The sequence below is a fragment of the Prionailurus bengalensis genome, chromosome E3 (assembly GCF_016509475.1).
Source record: "Prionailurus bengalensis isolate Pbe53 chromosome E3, Fcat_Pben_1.1_paternal_pri, whole genome shotgun sequence".
Lineage (NCBI taxonomy): Eukaryota > Metazoa > Chordata > Mammalia > Carnivora > Felidae > Prionailurus > Prionailurus bengalensis.
Window position 1 is genome coordinate 18,713,145 of NC_057357.1, and position 15,712 is coordinate 18,728,856.

Consider the following 15,712-nt stretch of genomic DNA (forward strand, 5'->3'; position numbering starts at 1 on the left):
ACTGGGACCGTGGATGAAGCTAAGTAACAGACTGAACATGCCTTTAAGGCTCACTCCGATATATTGAGTTACAAAGCAAGGAACATCCGAGACCAGCCCCCCTCCGCTCAGATTTGACATAAGAGGAGACATGTCACCTGGTATCTGCATGGTGATGTGGGCTTAGCAAGAGGGGGAGTGTAACGCGACTGTCTACAAACCAGACAGCGCAGGTCAGACCTACAGAAGTGACCAGACGGTAAAGTACCGTGAACTGGCACTGAGTTCCAGTCCGAGAACCCACAAACCCACGAACCCACGGAGCGCGAAACAAGCTGAAGAAACTGCTGAAAGTGAAACTCGCTTTGAATAACCCGTTTACATGCACGTCTCCCTTTTTCATATAATCACCTCTTCTGCCACTAAAACAGCTAAAATTGTAATCAATTCAGGGAAATCTGGGAGTAAATCGATTAAGTGCCTTCGATCACTGCATGATTAGTACCAAAATTCGTGGTTGAGGGGGAAACACGAGGCGAAAAGTCTGGACTTACGCAAATCTACGACTCGAAATCCGAAAGCCAGAAGGTACAGAGAGTCCAGTGCCCAGTGGCGCTCAGCGGCTCCTCCGACCGCCACCGCCGCCCAAGCCTCGGGCGCCAGAGTTCAAGCCACGACGAGCGCCGGGGCGTCCACGGCTGGGTGGCCATCCTGCGCGCATGCGTCCTCCGCCAGGGGAAACTTTTTCTTGCAGGACCCTGAGGCGAGCCCTAGAGGGCGGGATGGTTGCGAACCAAAACAGGGGCTTCCGGTAGCGAGTAGCCGTGATTGGTGGAGGCCAGGACGGGGGGCGGGGCACCGGGAAATTCGAATGGGAGAGGCGGGCCAACGGAGGGAGCGGAATGGACGCGGGGGGTACCGCGCAGCTGAGGCGACGCGAGATGGCGGCGGCGATCTCAGGTACGCGAGCCCGGCCTGGGCAGGACGCCGAAGTCTGGAACCTGGTGGAGTAATGTGCCGGAGCCTGGTCCGGGTTCTGCGGGTTGTCGGGGAGAGGCCGAAATGGCGCGGGGGCGGGGAGGGGAGGGGAAGGTGGGAGTCTCGAGCTGGTCAGCGCACCTCGCTCTTCCCGTCTCACTTGTTTCCAGCCCCCCGTGCGGGTCAATTGACCGTGTTAAAACACCCAGTTCCGATATAGAGCTTTGTTTGAGCCTAGCGCACTTTTCCTCTGTGAGCTTCCAGTTTCTTTGTAGAATGGGGACAGTTACCCCATCTCGGGAGATTATATGAGTAAGCGAGCGAAGAGTAGCTGACACTGACCCATAGGGACCAGACGAAAGGAGCTGGATGCGCATTTTGCGAGGGGAGGGTTCTGTGTATGACGTGCTGTTCGGGTGAGCGGAGATCCCTGGGAGACGCTGGAGGGCAGGCCGAGGCACAGCAGCTGGGTGTGAGTCGACAGTATAAGATGTGCCCAGATCACAAATAGGGGGAATAAGGGACTGTTTCCTTTCGCTCTAGCCGTGGAAGTCAGTGCTATTTTAGGGTTGGAAAGGCTGTTGGGACATTACGAATCTTGTATGTTGTGAGTGTTTGTTTACAGATGTCTCTGCTCTCTTCCTGTCCCCTGAATTCTGGTCATTGATTACGGTAGATGCCATAGTAATTGATTTGAGTCCCCTGCTGTTGGTCAGGCCCCGTGGAGAAACAAAGTTGTCTAGCAGAATGTCAAACACATGTTGAGCCCTTGCTAGGTGCCAGGCACAGTTGTAAGCACTTTGTGGTGATGAATCGTTTAATTGCTACACAATGCTATGAGGTGGTTGGTTGTTATTGTCCCTGTTTTACAGATGAGGAAACTGAGGCATAGATGGGTTAAATAGCTTGCTCAAAGTTAACACAACTAGTGAATATTGGGGTCTGAATTCTCACTCAGGCAGTCCTACTCTAGGGCCTCTGCTCTTAACCATTATGCCCAAGCACATGATACTCCTGCTTTCGGAGCACAGCCTCCCTCCCCTCACTTTTCTGACACCCACTGTGCCTGGTACATAGTAGATATGGTTAAAATGCTTGAATGAATATTGACCCTTCTCCCAGACAAGTTTATAATCTGTTTCAGTGGATAATCGTATAAATATATGCTATCATGAAAAGCAATGAGAGATATGTATAAACTGCGATCGAGAGTGTAAAATCTGAAGTAAACCCTTGGATATTCTGGGAGGACCTAATTAACGGAAGTGATATTTGAAGTGGGTTTCTTTTTTTTTTTTTTTTTTAATTTTTTTTTCAACGTTTATTTATTTTTGGGACAGAGAGAGACAGAGCATGAACGGGGGAGGGGCAGAGAGGGAGGGAGACACAGAATCGGAAACAGGCTCCAGGCTCTGAGCCATCAGCCCAGAGCCTGACGCGGGGGCTCGAACTCACGGACCGCGAGATCGTGACCTGGCTGAAGTCGGACGCTTAACCGACTGCGCCACCCAGGCGCCCCTGAAGTGGGTTTCAAGGGTCGGATAGGAGTTTATCAGGCCTCAGCTGGATGAAAAGACCACCGAGTGATTTATTTATGATGTATAAAGAGGCCAATGATGCTGTCTTTGGCTCAATTTCCTCATCAATAAAAGAGGAGTTAAACCAAATGAAGTTGGGGAATTGTGAGAGGGAGGAAATTAGAAGAAGTAAGTGCTAGCCTTGCCCAACCCTTAAAGTTGCTTTTATGATGAAAGGGATACACTCTTGTACTATAAGCACTTGTATACATGTGCCTCTCCTTTCCTTCTCCCTTGGGCTGTGAGCTTTGGGACAGGAATGGCAGGGAGCCATTTTTATGAAGAAAACAAGAAACAAGACAATGCTTTATGTTCATTCACCAAAACTTAATTTGTTCAGCAAATATTCCTTGAGAACTACTCTGTGCCAGGCACTGGGGATATAAAGGTGACCAGAGTAAGACTTGTTGTCACCGAGTTCACAGTCAGATGGAGCACAGAGACACATCTACAGTTACAGTGGGATGTCATGAGTGCTTGGATGGAGGAGCCAGAGAGCCATGGACACAACTTCATGGGAGAGTAATTTTACAAAAGAGGGTTTTTTAGAGGAAGTAAGATGTATTTACCTCAGTCACATGGCGAGTGGTGGTGAGAAGGAAGATACTTCGGGGAGAGAGGATAGCATGTGCAAAGGCCCAGAGGTGTGAGAGAACTGGGCATGTTGTAGGAACTGTAGGAAGGTCATTGTGGCTGAGAGCTTATAGTGCAAGGGAGGAAGTGGGAAGAGAGCGACTGGAGGGGAGTGAAACTAGAGGAAGGGAGACCAATGTGGGAGACTGTTGAGATGATGGTTGCCTTTGCGAAGATTGTGCAGTGGGGTAGAGAGAAGTGGACTCCTCTAAAAAGGCAGAATTGACAGATACTGAATAACTGATGTAGAAGGTGAGAAAGAAGCTGGAGTTAAGGAAGACTCCCGTCTTTGGGGTTGGTTCCATTCATTTACACTAGAGAGCATAGGAGGAGGACCAGGTGGCAAGAGAGATGGGGAAGGGTTCAGTTTGGGATAGGTGGGGTTTGAAGTACCTTACGACTTCAAGAGGAGGTGTAAGAGGAGGTGGGGGGGGGTGCAGAATGTTACTGGCATGTGTGTTTAGCATAGATGTGCTAAACACCCTGTAGTGCACAGGACAGCCTCACTACAAAGAATTATGTAGCCCAAAATATTAGGGCCAAAGTTGAGTGACCTCAGGCTAGAGAAAGGATAGAAGGAGCCTGGAAAAATATTTAAGATTGGCAGAAACTTAGAAGGAGTAAGCAGAGAGCTGTTCACCTTGGCCCTCTGGCATGGAAACTAGGGGAAAATGTATTTTTCAAAGGAAGGCAGATCGAGGGTGTCCGATCCTACTGGGAAGTCAAATAGGTTGGGGACCAGGCATGTCCACTGGATTTAGCATTAGGGAGGTTATTAGTGACCCTGCTGAATGGTGAGGGCTGAAGTGAATTGCTACCTGGAGGAGTGGGTAACAAGAGTAAATAAGTAAAAGAGTGCAATAATAACAATAACTAATATTTACTGAGCCCCTGATGCCACCCACTGTGCCAAACATTGTATGTACATTCTTTTTTTGACTTCTCACAATCTTATGATACTGTTATTTTATAAAGAGAAACCGAGGCTTGCAACAGTGAAGAAGGCTTCCCAAGCTCACACAGCTACTGGGTGGGTGGAACTTGTCTCTGACTCCCAGGCCCATGGGGATACAAAGATGAGCTGAGAAGGTCTGGGGACTCATACAGTGAACTTCAGAGTTAGACCTTCATTTGAAGCTCTGTCACTAGGTAGCTGTTGACCACAGGCAAGTTAGCCAACCTCTCTATACTGAGGTTTCCACATTTGGAAAATGAAAGATGAACATAAAATAAAACACCAAGGCTTTTACCAATGTACCAAATGCCATTCTGAGCACTTTGACATGAATTACCTCATTTATTCCCTTAGCAACCCAGCGAGTACATATTTATTCCCATTTTACAATTGTGGAAACTGAGGCACAGGAATAGACCATTATGTACCCGTTTCCTTGTAAGTGGCAGAGCTGGGCTTTGAACCCAGGCCATCTTACCTTGAATAACGAACCTACTTATTGTGTGCTGGTTACTGTGTTGGTATTTTACATGTTACTTCTTTTAATTCTCATTAAGCCTCTCCGAGGCCCACCCCACCCCATTGTATAAACAAAGAAAACCAGACCACCTGGATGTTAAGTCACTTGCCCAAGGTCACAAGCTAACAAGTGTTAGAGCTGGAATTGAAATTCAGCTCTGTCTGACCCAAGTACATCACCACAGACTTCCCCTTCCCCTTAAACTTCCTTAAATGTGTCTGTATCTGCCAACTTTCTCTGTTCTCCCCCAAACCCTGGGAAAGATAGGCAAGGAGAAGCCCCTGCACACATTTCTGACAAGTCAGTGAACCTCTCTGCACTTTAGTGTTCTCACCTGCATGGGTGCATCTGCAGGTTTCTCTTGTTACGGACTTTCAGGACTCCTGAGGATCGAGCGAAAACTAGATGCCCAAGTGCCTTGTAAACCATGGAATGAGAAGGGGTATTACTGGCTTCGTTTGTCAGATAAGGGAGCAGAAGCCCGGGTTTTGTAGGCCATCCGCTTATGGGCATGCCTTATGTGTAAGATTCTCAGCAAGGGTAGTCTGCCCACCTTTTCATCTCGCTGTTCCTGTGTTGGTCACACATACCAGCCTCTTGCCTTCTCTGAGGCCTATGGCCCCGACAACCAGCTGTTACCACTAGAAAAAGGGAGAGAGTCAGAGATGCCAAGAACTTTCCCAATAGGCAATATGGCATCCTCACTGAAAGCAGATTTTTGGAGGCAAAGAGATCCAGGTTGGAATTCTGCTGTTAGCTGTGAGGTACTGTGTGGTATCCTCCACCATAAAATAGAGAAATGCCCTCCTCATGAGATATTTTTTAGCTCATTCAGTCCTCATGAAAATAAGGAGGCTATTTGTTGTTAAATTTTTATTTTTTTTAAGTAGTCTCTATACCCACTGTGGGGTGCGAACTCACCACCCCAGGATCAAGAGTCTCATGCTCTACTGACTGAGCTAGCCAGGCACCCCAAACAGGCTTTTTTTTTTTTTTTTTTTTTTTTTTTTAAAAGTAAGCTTCCCGCCTAGTGCAAAGCCCAACATGGGGCTTGAGCTTATGACCCTAAGATCAGGGCCTGAGCTGAGATCAAGAGTCAGATGACGACGAGCCACCCAGGCGCCCCCCTCAAAACAGGCTTTTTTAAAAAAGTTTTATCTCGGGGCACCTGGGTGGCGCAGTCGGTTAAGCGTCCGACTTCAGCCAGGTCACGATCTCGCGGTCCGTGAGTTCGAGCCCCGCGTCAGGCTCTGGGCTGATGGCTCAGAGCCTGGAGCCTGTTTCCAATTCTGTGTCTCCCTCTCTCTCTGCCCCTCCCCCGTTCATGCTCTGTCTCTCTCTGTCCCAAAAATAAATAAACGTTGAAAAAACAAAGTTTTATCTTGTGTTTTCTGATAAAAATATTTATAATCTCTCTTTTTTTTAATGACTTAAATTTAATTATTGGAAGCAAACTAAACAGAAAGCTTACAACAGAGGAGGATTGCATGTTAATGCCTTTTGCAGACTGAGCTGGGGCAGAAAGGGACTGGGCTGCCTTTCAACCTCATCCCTTCCAAACAAAGGTGTCCATCCACAGTGTTACTTATTTTTTTAATGCAAACATTAGAGCATCACAGAACTGGGTAACAAAAGAAACCCACATAAGCTCCATCAAGAGAAAACCATCAGTTTTGTGTATGTAACACACATGTACAGGTAAGTGTGTGTTGTAAACCTCAGGTGAGAAATAGAAGCACAGAAGAGTCAGGCAGTTCATTGACTGGTTTTGGGAGGGGCAAATGTCAGCTCTTTTAATCCTTACAAGATGCTGGTCTACAACACCTTGGCAATCCAAAGCATGTCCTACCAGCAGCATCCACACCATCTGGCAGTTTGTTACAAATGCAGAATCTCAGGCATCATTCCAGGGACGGAAGTGAAATCGGCATTTTAACAAGAGCTTCCAGGTTACTTGTGTAAACATGACAATCTACTCCCCACTGGACTTATTTGTGGAGCAAGGAAAGAACTGGGCCAAGCTGGGGACACCCACACTACAGCCAGGGTGGAAAGAGCTTCCCCGAAATGAGCTGTGGCCCCTGGCCCTCCCATGGTGTCCCCACGACCTTAGCCTCCAGTCCATCTTCCCTGCCCCTCTGTCAAGGTTATGTGGGTCTCTAGTCTACTTAAGATGCTGGGGTTTTGTTTTGTTTTCAGGCTGTGCTTACTCTTTCGAGGAGCAAAAAGACAAAATGTAGGCTATGAAACAAGGTGCGACAGCCACAAGGCCCCAGGTGTAAAATACCGACGTGCTCAGAAGAGCTGCTGCACCTCCATAAGCCTCTTTGTTGGTAAAATGGCACTAAGAGGGGACACCACGGGACACCATGAAAGATTAAAGTGTACCTGACATGTAGCCAGTGCTTACTGTTAATGTTAATGTTAATGCTAATGTTACTGTTAATGTTTGCTAAGTACATGATATGGTTTGCAACCCCTGACCTGTATGTAGGTAATCTCTGTCCTCCAACCCCCACCGTACTCCTCCTGAGACCATGTATCTGATTCATCTTTGTCTTCCATCCTGCCCTTCTCTGGTCATCCTCACTAACAGAACACAGAGTCCCGCCTCACCAGTTCTCCAGGGGGCCATGCTTTCACACCATCATGCTTTTGCATATGCCATTCCTTCTGCCTGGAATGCTGGGCAAGCTGCTATTCATCCGTCAGAGCTCAGCTCTATCAAGTAGCTCTTCCTGTAAGACTCCTACCGTTACCTCTCTGCAAAGCCGGCTCCTGCAACTTCTGTGCTACCACCATATTTCATGCCTAAAAACTTCCCTTCTCTCCTCTAGGAGCTGGTCGCTGTCGGCTAAGCAAGGTGGGGGCTGGCCGGCGCCCACCTCCAGCTCGGGTAAGGGTGGCCGTGAGGCTGCGACCATTTGTGGATGGGACAGCTGCAGCAGGTGAGCCCCCTTGTGTGCGGGGCCTGGACAGCTGTTCACTAGAGATTGCCAACTGGAGGAACCACCAGGAGACTCTCAAATACCAGTAAGGTTCAGGCCACTCTTCCCTCCTGTCCCTCTCCTCTCTCCTAGCTCATGTTATCACTTGCCCAGACAGTTTCTCAGACGTGCCTTTTTAGAATCTCCACCTTTCATAGCACAACTTTGTTCCCCACACCTTCGTTCGGGCTTTCAGAAATGTTCATAGGTGCCCACTTGTGACCAGTGTTCTGTAGGATACTTGGGGAAAGACTGGCAGCTGAACCAGATTTATATTACTATTCACAGTCTCATGGGGGAAATAGGCACAAAGTGGGGAAGGAGTAGCAAGGGTGATCAGGGGAGCCCCAGCTAGGATCAGGGAGGTGTGGGAAGGGTGGGAGGAACATAGACCAGCCAGCCAGCCAGCCCAGGCTGCAGCTGGGTGTGACAGAAGCCATCCGGATTTGGGGACAGAACTCACAAGGGCAGCTACCTTAAAACCCCACTGGAGGTGGAAAGTTGAGACTTTTCGGCCTCTCGTTCTAGGCTAGGGGGTGGCAAACTACAGCCTGCAGGTCAAATCTGACCAGGAATCTTTTTTTGTAATAAAAGCTTTATTGGAACAGAACCACACGTGTTCATTTGCATACGGTCCACGGCTGCTTTCTGACTATAATGACAGAGGTGAATAGCTGCAAAAGGAATCCTATGGCTCACCAAGCCTAAAATATTTATTAGCCGGCTCTTTACAGAAAAAGTTTGACAACCTCATTCTAGGCCCTTGGCAATTGGACTTATTTCTTACCAGCCTCATTCCCCCCAACACAGGCTACACTCCACTTAAAATACTAATCTCTGCTGTGGCCTCAGCCACGACTTCTCTACCAGAGTATAGAGAGTAGAGTGCAGGTGAGTGGAGTCTCTCCTAGTCAGAAGCAGCATCCTCTGCGCCATCGTGGTGTACCAATACTGCTTCCTATATACACTGTGTTGGGGGAAAGATCAGGAAGCCCTGCTCTTGCACACCATGCCTTCTCTGTGCTATTTTTTTTTTAAGTTTTGTTAATGTTTATTTATTTTGACAGAGAAAACACGAGCGGGGAAGGGGCAGAGAGAGGAGAGAGAATCCCAAGCAGGCTCCCTCGCTGTCTGTGAGATCTCACGAACAGTGAAGATCATGACCTAAACCAAAATCAAGAGTTGGACACTTGACTGACTGAGCCACCCAGGCACCCCTGTGTGCTCTTTTTGATACGTGGAATATCTTTCTCCTCTCTGTCTCTGGCAAAATCCTCTTTGCTCAAGCAGACTCACTTATTCTTTCTAGTGTGTCCTCCTCTTCGTTTCCTGAATCACAACAAAGGATGGGTATCTTTCTATCCCACCAGACTACAGAACTCCCAAGATCAGGGCATCAGATTCATCTCTTTATTTCTAACACCAGTACAGAGACAGGAACAGGACAGGTGTTCAGTGGGTGCTTTCTAAGGTCTTTATGCAAGAAAAGGGATAGAGACTCTTTTAAATCCGTGGCTAGTATTACCCTGTAAGTCTGGGTGAGAATGGAACCCTCCACTAATCCCCTCCATTTTTCCTGTCTGCAGGTTTGATGCCTTCTATGGAGAGAGGAGCTCTCAGCAGGACATCTATGCGGGATCAGTGCAGCCCATCCTGAGGCACTTGCTGGAAGGGCAGAATGCCAGTGTGCTTGCCTATGGGCCCACAGGGGCAGGTGAGGGAGCCAGATAGGGAATAGCCATGGGTCAGAAAGGGCTTCAGAGTGGGGAGGAAGATCTCACAGCGATCTCCACTCTTTCCCCAGGGAAGACGCACACAATGCTGGGCAGCCCAGAGCAACCTGGAGTGATTCCCCGGGCTCTCATGGACCTCCTACAGCTCACAAGGGAGGAGGGCAGCGAGGGCCGGCCATGGGCTCTCTCTGTCACTATGTCCTACTTAGAGATCTACCAGGAAAAGGTGAGCACCCCCCCCCCCGCCCCCACTCTGGTTGGGGAGGGAAAAGACAAAAGTCAGAATAAGATCCAGTTCTTAAGCAGGAAGCTCTGCTCTAGCAAGGAGGCAAGACCCGGAAAAACAAGTTGAGGTAGCAGATGGTACAACTCTGACAGCCCAGCAGAGAAAAGGAGACTGGTGCCCAGGAAGTAAGTGGCCTGGGTCTGCAGAACCCGCCCTACCTCTCACTGCTCCGATAGGTATTAGACCTCTTGGACCCTGCATCAGGAGACCTGGTGATCCGAGAAGATTGTCGAGGAAACATCCTGATTCCGGGCCTCACACAGAAGCCCATCACTAGCTTCGCTGATTTTGAGCGGCACTTCCTGCCAGCCAGTAGAAACCGGACTGTAGGAGCCACCCGGCTCAACCAGCGCTCCTCCCGCAGTCATGCTGTGCTCCTGGTTAAGGTGAGGCCCGCCGACAGGGTGAGGACCCGGGAAGCCCCTAGAACCTGAACTAAGTTGGGGGTCCTTGCTCTTAACTCCAGGTGGATCAGCGGGAACGTCTGGCCCCATTCCGCCAGCGGGAGGGTAAACTCTACCTGATTGACTTGGCTGGTTCAGAGGACAACCGGCGTACGGGTAACAAGGGTCTGCGGTTGAAGGAAAGTGGAGCTATCAACTCGTCCCTGTTTGTACTGGGCAAGGTGGTGGATGCGCTGAACCAGGGCCTCCCTCGTGTGCCTTACCGGGACAGCAAGCTCACTCGCCTGTTGCAGGTCAGGCCACCCACCTCAGGGCGAAAAGGGGCTGGAGAAGGAGGTTCTTAGGTGTGCTGGGAGGGTGGGGAACAGCAGTCAAGAAATGAAAACGTTGGGGGATGCCTGGGTGGCTCAGTTGGTTGAGCCTCCAGCTCTTGATCTCACAGTTCCTGGGATTGAGCCCTGCTGACAACAACAGAACCTGCTTGGGATTCTCTCTCTCCCTCTCTCTCTGCCCCTGCCCTGCTTGCGCTCTCTCTCTCTCTCAAAATAAACACTAAAAAAAAAAAAAAAAAAACAACGGAAATGTGGGGTTTCTGATCTGCCTATCCTGCCCATCCCCATCCCTCAGGATTCTCTGGGTGGCTCAGCCCACAGCATCCTCATTGCCAACATTGCCCCTGAGAGACGTTTCTACCTAGATACAGTCTCTGCACTGAACTTTGCTGCCAGGTCCAAGGAGGTGATCAATCGTCCTTTTACCAACGAGAGTCTGCAGCTTCGTGGTGAGGACTGGGGTTGGCAAGAGTGGAAAAGCCAGATCTGGACAGCTGGGGAGTTTGCTGACTCTGCCAAGCATCAGCATAGAGGCTGACCGCCCCCCCCCCCCCCCCCCCCCCGCCCCACATCTTTCCTAGTCTTGGCACCCATTAAACTGTCTCAGAAAGAACTGGTAGGCCCATCAGAGGCAAAGAGAGCCCGAGGCCCTGAGGAAGAGGAGATTGGGAGTCCTGAGCCCACAGCAGCTCCAGCCTCTGCCTCTCAGAAACTCAGGTGAGCAGAGTGGGAGGGGCCTTGGGTATATTCCCTGTTCTGTTGTGTCTGGGTTGGGTGCAGGGCAGTAGTGGGTTTAGTCTGTGAACTTGTTCCTCATTGAATTCACCCCAAATGCTACTCTACCGAACTCACTGAAGTGCTAAGGTCAAACTCTGTCCTTGGTGCTGCTGCCCGGGGCCTGAAGAAAGCCTCCTCCTTGAGTTCCTAGCCCCTCCCTTTCCATTTTCCAATCCCTTTAGGCAGTCAGCAAAACCTCACATTTGGGGGCAGCTCTTTCTGGTTCAAAAAGTAATCTAGATCAGGTCTTTCAGGTCTAGAGGATAAGTGCAAAGCAAAGAGACAAGGAGGAGATGAAGAGCCATGTGTCCCTGAGACCTCTCAGTCTGTGCGTTAGAGTCCAGCATGTCCAGGACCCTACAAGGAGCCCGTTGCTATCTAACTTTGCTTCTAACCTCAGTCCAGAGTCACTGAGTCCCTCCCTTCTATGTGTATGGCGAGTCTCCCTAGTTCTGATGGCCCCAGCTCATGGCCCAGTATGCTTGAATCCTTAGGTCACTGCTGTTTAGTGGTCTTGCCTAGCTTTCTGTGTCTGGCCACCTGGCCCCCCCTAATAATTCTAGGGAGCCAGCCACAGTTTTTACTTTGCCCAGTTTCTACCCAAGCCCAAGTACAGTCTCTCTAAACTGTAAGTCTAAAGACTAGTGAATAGGGGTGACCAGAGGAGGTCAAGGATTAGTACATCCTCTGCCCTGGGGAGGCTGCTGTAGTTGAGGATGGATGGCATATAGCAACAGGTGCTTGCTTGCTTAGAACTCCATGTCAGTTTTGTCTCTCCCAAGCTATTTGTCAGCAGAAATGTACACCCCTGCACATGTGAATAGGCAAAGCTCAGAGATGGGGCACATCAGACCTAGTCAGACCTTGACCTCGGGCTCTAAAGGAAGAAGACTAGAACATCAGTATATGATGGAGGGTAGGTAGTACAGGATGCAGTAAGGAAAGAGGAGCTGCTTCTGTGAGAGCCAGGAAGGAAGAAATGACTTCTGGTATTCACCCATATTTTCTGATCCTGCTCTTCCTAGGCACTTGCACACAAAGAACAGGGCAGTCCCTGTCCTTGAGGAGCTAGTTCACAGTATAGGAAAGAAGATATACAATCAAGCTGGGTTTTACGGGAAAGGTGGTATCAGATTGACTTTTGAATGATAATTGTGAGGGGAAAACTTCCAGGCAGAAGGAACAAATGTTAGGCATTATGCTCAGATTAAGTCAGGACTCAGCTCGAATATGCCTTTCCTACTGCCCATGGGAAGAAGGCTTGGCATTTGAGGTCTGCAGCGGCTTTCAAAGCCCTGCTGAGGATGACTTCCTTTGTGAATCTTTCCCCACATGCTTCTCCTAGTGATTGATCCTCACTCACTTAATGAAGACACTACACCCAGAGAGTCTGAATGACTTGCTCAGGGTTGCCCAGCAACTTAATAGCAGAATCTGGAATCACAGAATATACCAATTTAAGGCATAATGAAGGGAATCCTGCTGTGGAGAGGGCGATAAGAGGAGAGGTGGGTGTGGAGTAACCTTTGTCTGCTCAGCCCCCTACAGAAGCTGAGCAGCATGGACCCAGCTGTGCTGGAGCGCCTCCTCAGCTTGGACCGTCTCTTGGGCTCCCAGGGGAGCCAAGGAACCCATGGGCTGAACACCCCGAGGCGAGAGCGGATGGTGCTCATGAAGACCATGGAAGAGAAGGATTTGGAGATTGAGGTAAGTGTTGGGCAGGTGGGGCTGGGATTCCTATTGGCCTTGAGAAGCAATCTGAGGATCTTCAAATAGGGAAGGACACTGAAAGGCTGGACCAGCATCCGATTTCTACCTAACCGGGAATCCGTTCTTCAGCTTCTGCTTGAATGTCCTTAATGTGGCTGGACCTTGAAAATAATTGATCAGCGGTGAGGGGGGTGGAAATCCAGGTAAAAGGAACAATAGAAGAGACTGTCATTTTGTAACACCAGCTCAAATTAAGTTAGGACTTTCGAACGGTCTTTCCCTTCAGTGTTTCACAAAGGGGCCCATTCCACCTCTGAGCATCCCTGATCATTAGAAAGCCCTTAATTACAGTGGCTCCAGTTGTCTCCTGGTAGCTTCTCTCCTTGGTCCTTGCCCTGCCTGCTAGGGCGTCAGAGCCCTGTACTCACTTTCCTAATCCACTGCCATCCAAGCTGCCTGAAAGTCGTTGGTTCTAGGTGACATGTCTCCTTGATCCTTTCCAATAGAGGCTGAAGATGAAGCAAAAAGAACTGGAAGCCAAGGTTTTGGCCCAGGAGGCTGTAGACCCAAAGGATAAAGAAAACTCCTCTCCTGCAGTGCTCCGACCGCTTGCACGCCGCACAGTCACAGTAGCTAAGCCCCTCAAAAAGGCTGTGGTGATGCCCCTGCAACTGAGTAAGTGTGGTGGTGGGGACCAGGAGGGCCAGATAACACATCTTGGAAAGGGAAGAGGTGTTTGGAGCAGCTTTCATCATGTCATTTGTGTGCTCCCACTATGTTGCAACCCCAGGGAGGGGTGAGGACTGTCTGAAATAGAGCTTGAGTGTTCTGTTCTCAGGCATTTAGTATGTTAACTAACATACAGACTAACAACAGACTACTTTCCAATACAAGAAAGGTCACATGGAAACAACAAAAGAAGAGGTTAATTTGGGATGGAGGGGACCGACCCAAGGAATCAGAAATGGGAGAACCAAGGGGCCACCAGGGAGGGTGAGAAGAAGTAGCCTCTGCCATGATTCTGGTTCACAATTCTTGCCTTCAGTTCAGGAGCAGGCGGCATCCCCAAATGCTGAGATCCATATCCTGAAGAAGAAAGGCCGGAAGAGAAAGGTGAGAGCAGCTGGAGGCTTCGGCTACACTTAGAGCGGAAAAGGGTGGGTAGTAAGCTCTAGTGAGAAGAGCACTGGCCATGGAGTCAAAACACGTACCAGCAATTTACAAGTTATTTATCCTCTGAATATGGAGACACCTCATAGGGCATTTAGGATGACATACAGTATGTACCTAGCGGAGAGGGTGTCCAACACCTGTTACTTCCCTTTCTTCTTGATGGCTCTCACCCTCAGTCAGTAGCTACTTGCTAGGTACATTGTGTAGCCTGAGTCCCACTCTCTACCAACTTAAGAGCCCACTTAGGGAAACATGACCTAAGCATTCAAGAAATGAAACAGCACCGAAAAAATCCTAAAAACTGAGATGATATGTTGGGGGCATGGGTATCATTTATCGCATGCCTTCTGTGTTCCTCCCTAGGAGTGAAAGATGATTTTTGGAGATGAGGCAGATTTAAGAGCTTACTATGTGCTTTGTCCTCAGCAACAGTCCCCACTCTTTCACAAGTCAGATAAAATGAGAATCAGCCCAGAGAGTGACCGGGGAGGAGGGTTTTTGGACAAACACTTGAAGGAAAGAGAGGCTAGGAAGGGCGGGGAGGTAGCTGCTGTTAGGTTCCTATCCTTGGCAGAGGAGTCTAAAGCAGTTTGCTGCCACAGGCTGAATAGCAAACTCTGTTTCTGTCACTCACCTCCCCCTGCCTCATAGCTGGAGTCCCTGGATGCCTCAGAGCCAGAGGAGAAGGCTGAGGACTGCTGGGAGCTACAGATCAGCCCAGAGCTACTGGCCCATGGGCGCCAAAAAATACTAGATTTGCTGAACGAAGGCTCAGCCCGGGATCTGCGCAGCCTGCAACGCATTGGCCAGAAGAAGGCCCAGCTCATCGTGGGCTGGAGGGAGCTCCACGGCCCCTTCAGCCAGGTAACGGCCCCGCGAGGGTGGCCTGGAATGGGGGGCGGCAGAGGAGAAGCGCGGCAACCCCCCTTCCTCCCCTGCCCCTTCCTATCGCTGCTGTCCTGCCAGGTGGAGGACCTGGAACGCGTGGAGGGCATATCCGCGAAACAGATGGAGTCATTCCTGAAGGTGAGCCCACGGCCTGGCCCCCTCCTCACCCTGGCCTGTGCCCCGCCCCCAGCTCTAACGCTGCTCTCCCCTCCTGTGTTGCAGGCGAACATCTTGGGTCTCGCCGCGTGTCATCGCTGCGACACCTCCTGACTGCAGGCTCCTTTCCTCACTTGGCCATTTTTTTTTAAATTCTCGTATAACCGTGTGTCGTGTAAATACAGTTTTTACTCTGGTGCTTCAGCCTGATTCTTGGGACTACGGGGGTGGGGCCAAGGGTATAATTGCCCTTGGGATGGGCCACAAGCTCCGCCGCGTAACCTCTTTCGGCGCCATCTTTGGGAAGAGCAAGCAGGAAAGAAGCGGGGCAGGATTGTAAATAAACCGCTGGAATGGGGGAGAGGGGAAGGACGGTGGCCGAAAGGAATCAAAACACTAACGCAAAAGCCCCAGAAGGACGACCGTTAGGCGGGCGCGCGCTTCGTGTTTAGCCCCGCCCCATCCGTACCCCCGGCGCGCGCTCCCCTGTTCTCCCGCTCAGCAACGACAGCGGTTTTATGCGCGTGCGCGCGAAATAACGGCCGCTGGCGGAGGGAGGAGGGGGGTGGAATCTTTGAAGGGGGGGGAAGAGAGAAGCCGCCCTGTCTCCCGCGCGCCCACCAC

At 50.1% G+C, this 15,712-nt stretch overlaps 1 protein-coding gene across 1 annotated transcript; it reads left to right on the top strand.

Annotated features, from left to right (window-relative positions):
- The first annotated feature begins 836 nt into the window (after nucleotides 1-836).
- KIF22 (kinesin family member 22) lies at nucleotides 837-15,287 on the top strand. The gene is made up of 14 exons (XM_043560082.1): nucleotides 837-939; nucleotides 7,480-7,675; nucleotides 9,216-9,343; nucleotides 9,434-9,588; nucleotides 9,825-10,034; nucleotides 10,115-10,345; nucleotides 10,680-10,833; nucleotides 10,966-11,101; nucleotides 12,700-12,868; nucleotides 13,378-13,546; nucleotides 13,917-13,984; nucleotides 14,696-14,908; nucleotides 15,011-15,070; nucleotides 15,155-15,287. The coding sequence occupies exons 1-14, from the start codon at nucleotides 882-884 to the stop codon at nucleotides 15,200-15,202; spliced, it is 1,995 nt and encodes a 664-aa protein (XP_043416017.1). The 5' UTR covers nucleotides 837-881; the 3' UTR covers nucleotides 15,203-15,287.
- The last annotated feature ends 425 nt before the right edge of the window (nucleotides 15,288-15,712 follow it).

Excerpts from the sequence above, each read along its gene's own strand:
- KIF22 (XM_043560082.1), top strand. The coding sequence starts at position 882 with ATGGACGCGGGGGGTACCGCGCAGCTGAGGCGACGCGAGATGGCGGCG. Across the intron at positions 940-7,479 it reads GATGGCGGCGGCGATCTCAG|GAGCTGGTCGCTGTCGGCTA; the intron begins GTACGCGAGCCC and ends TCTCTCCTCTAG. Across the intron at positions 9,344-9,433 it reads CTATGGGCCCACAGGGGCAG|GGAAGACGCACACAATGCTG; the intron begins GTGAGGGAGCCA and ends CTCTTTCCCCAG.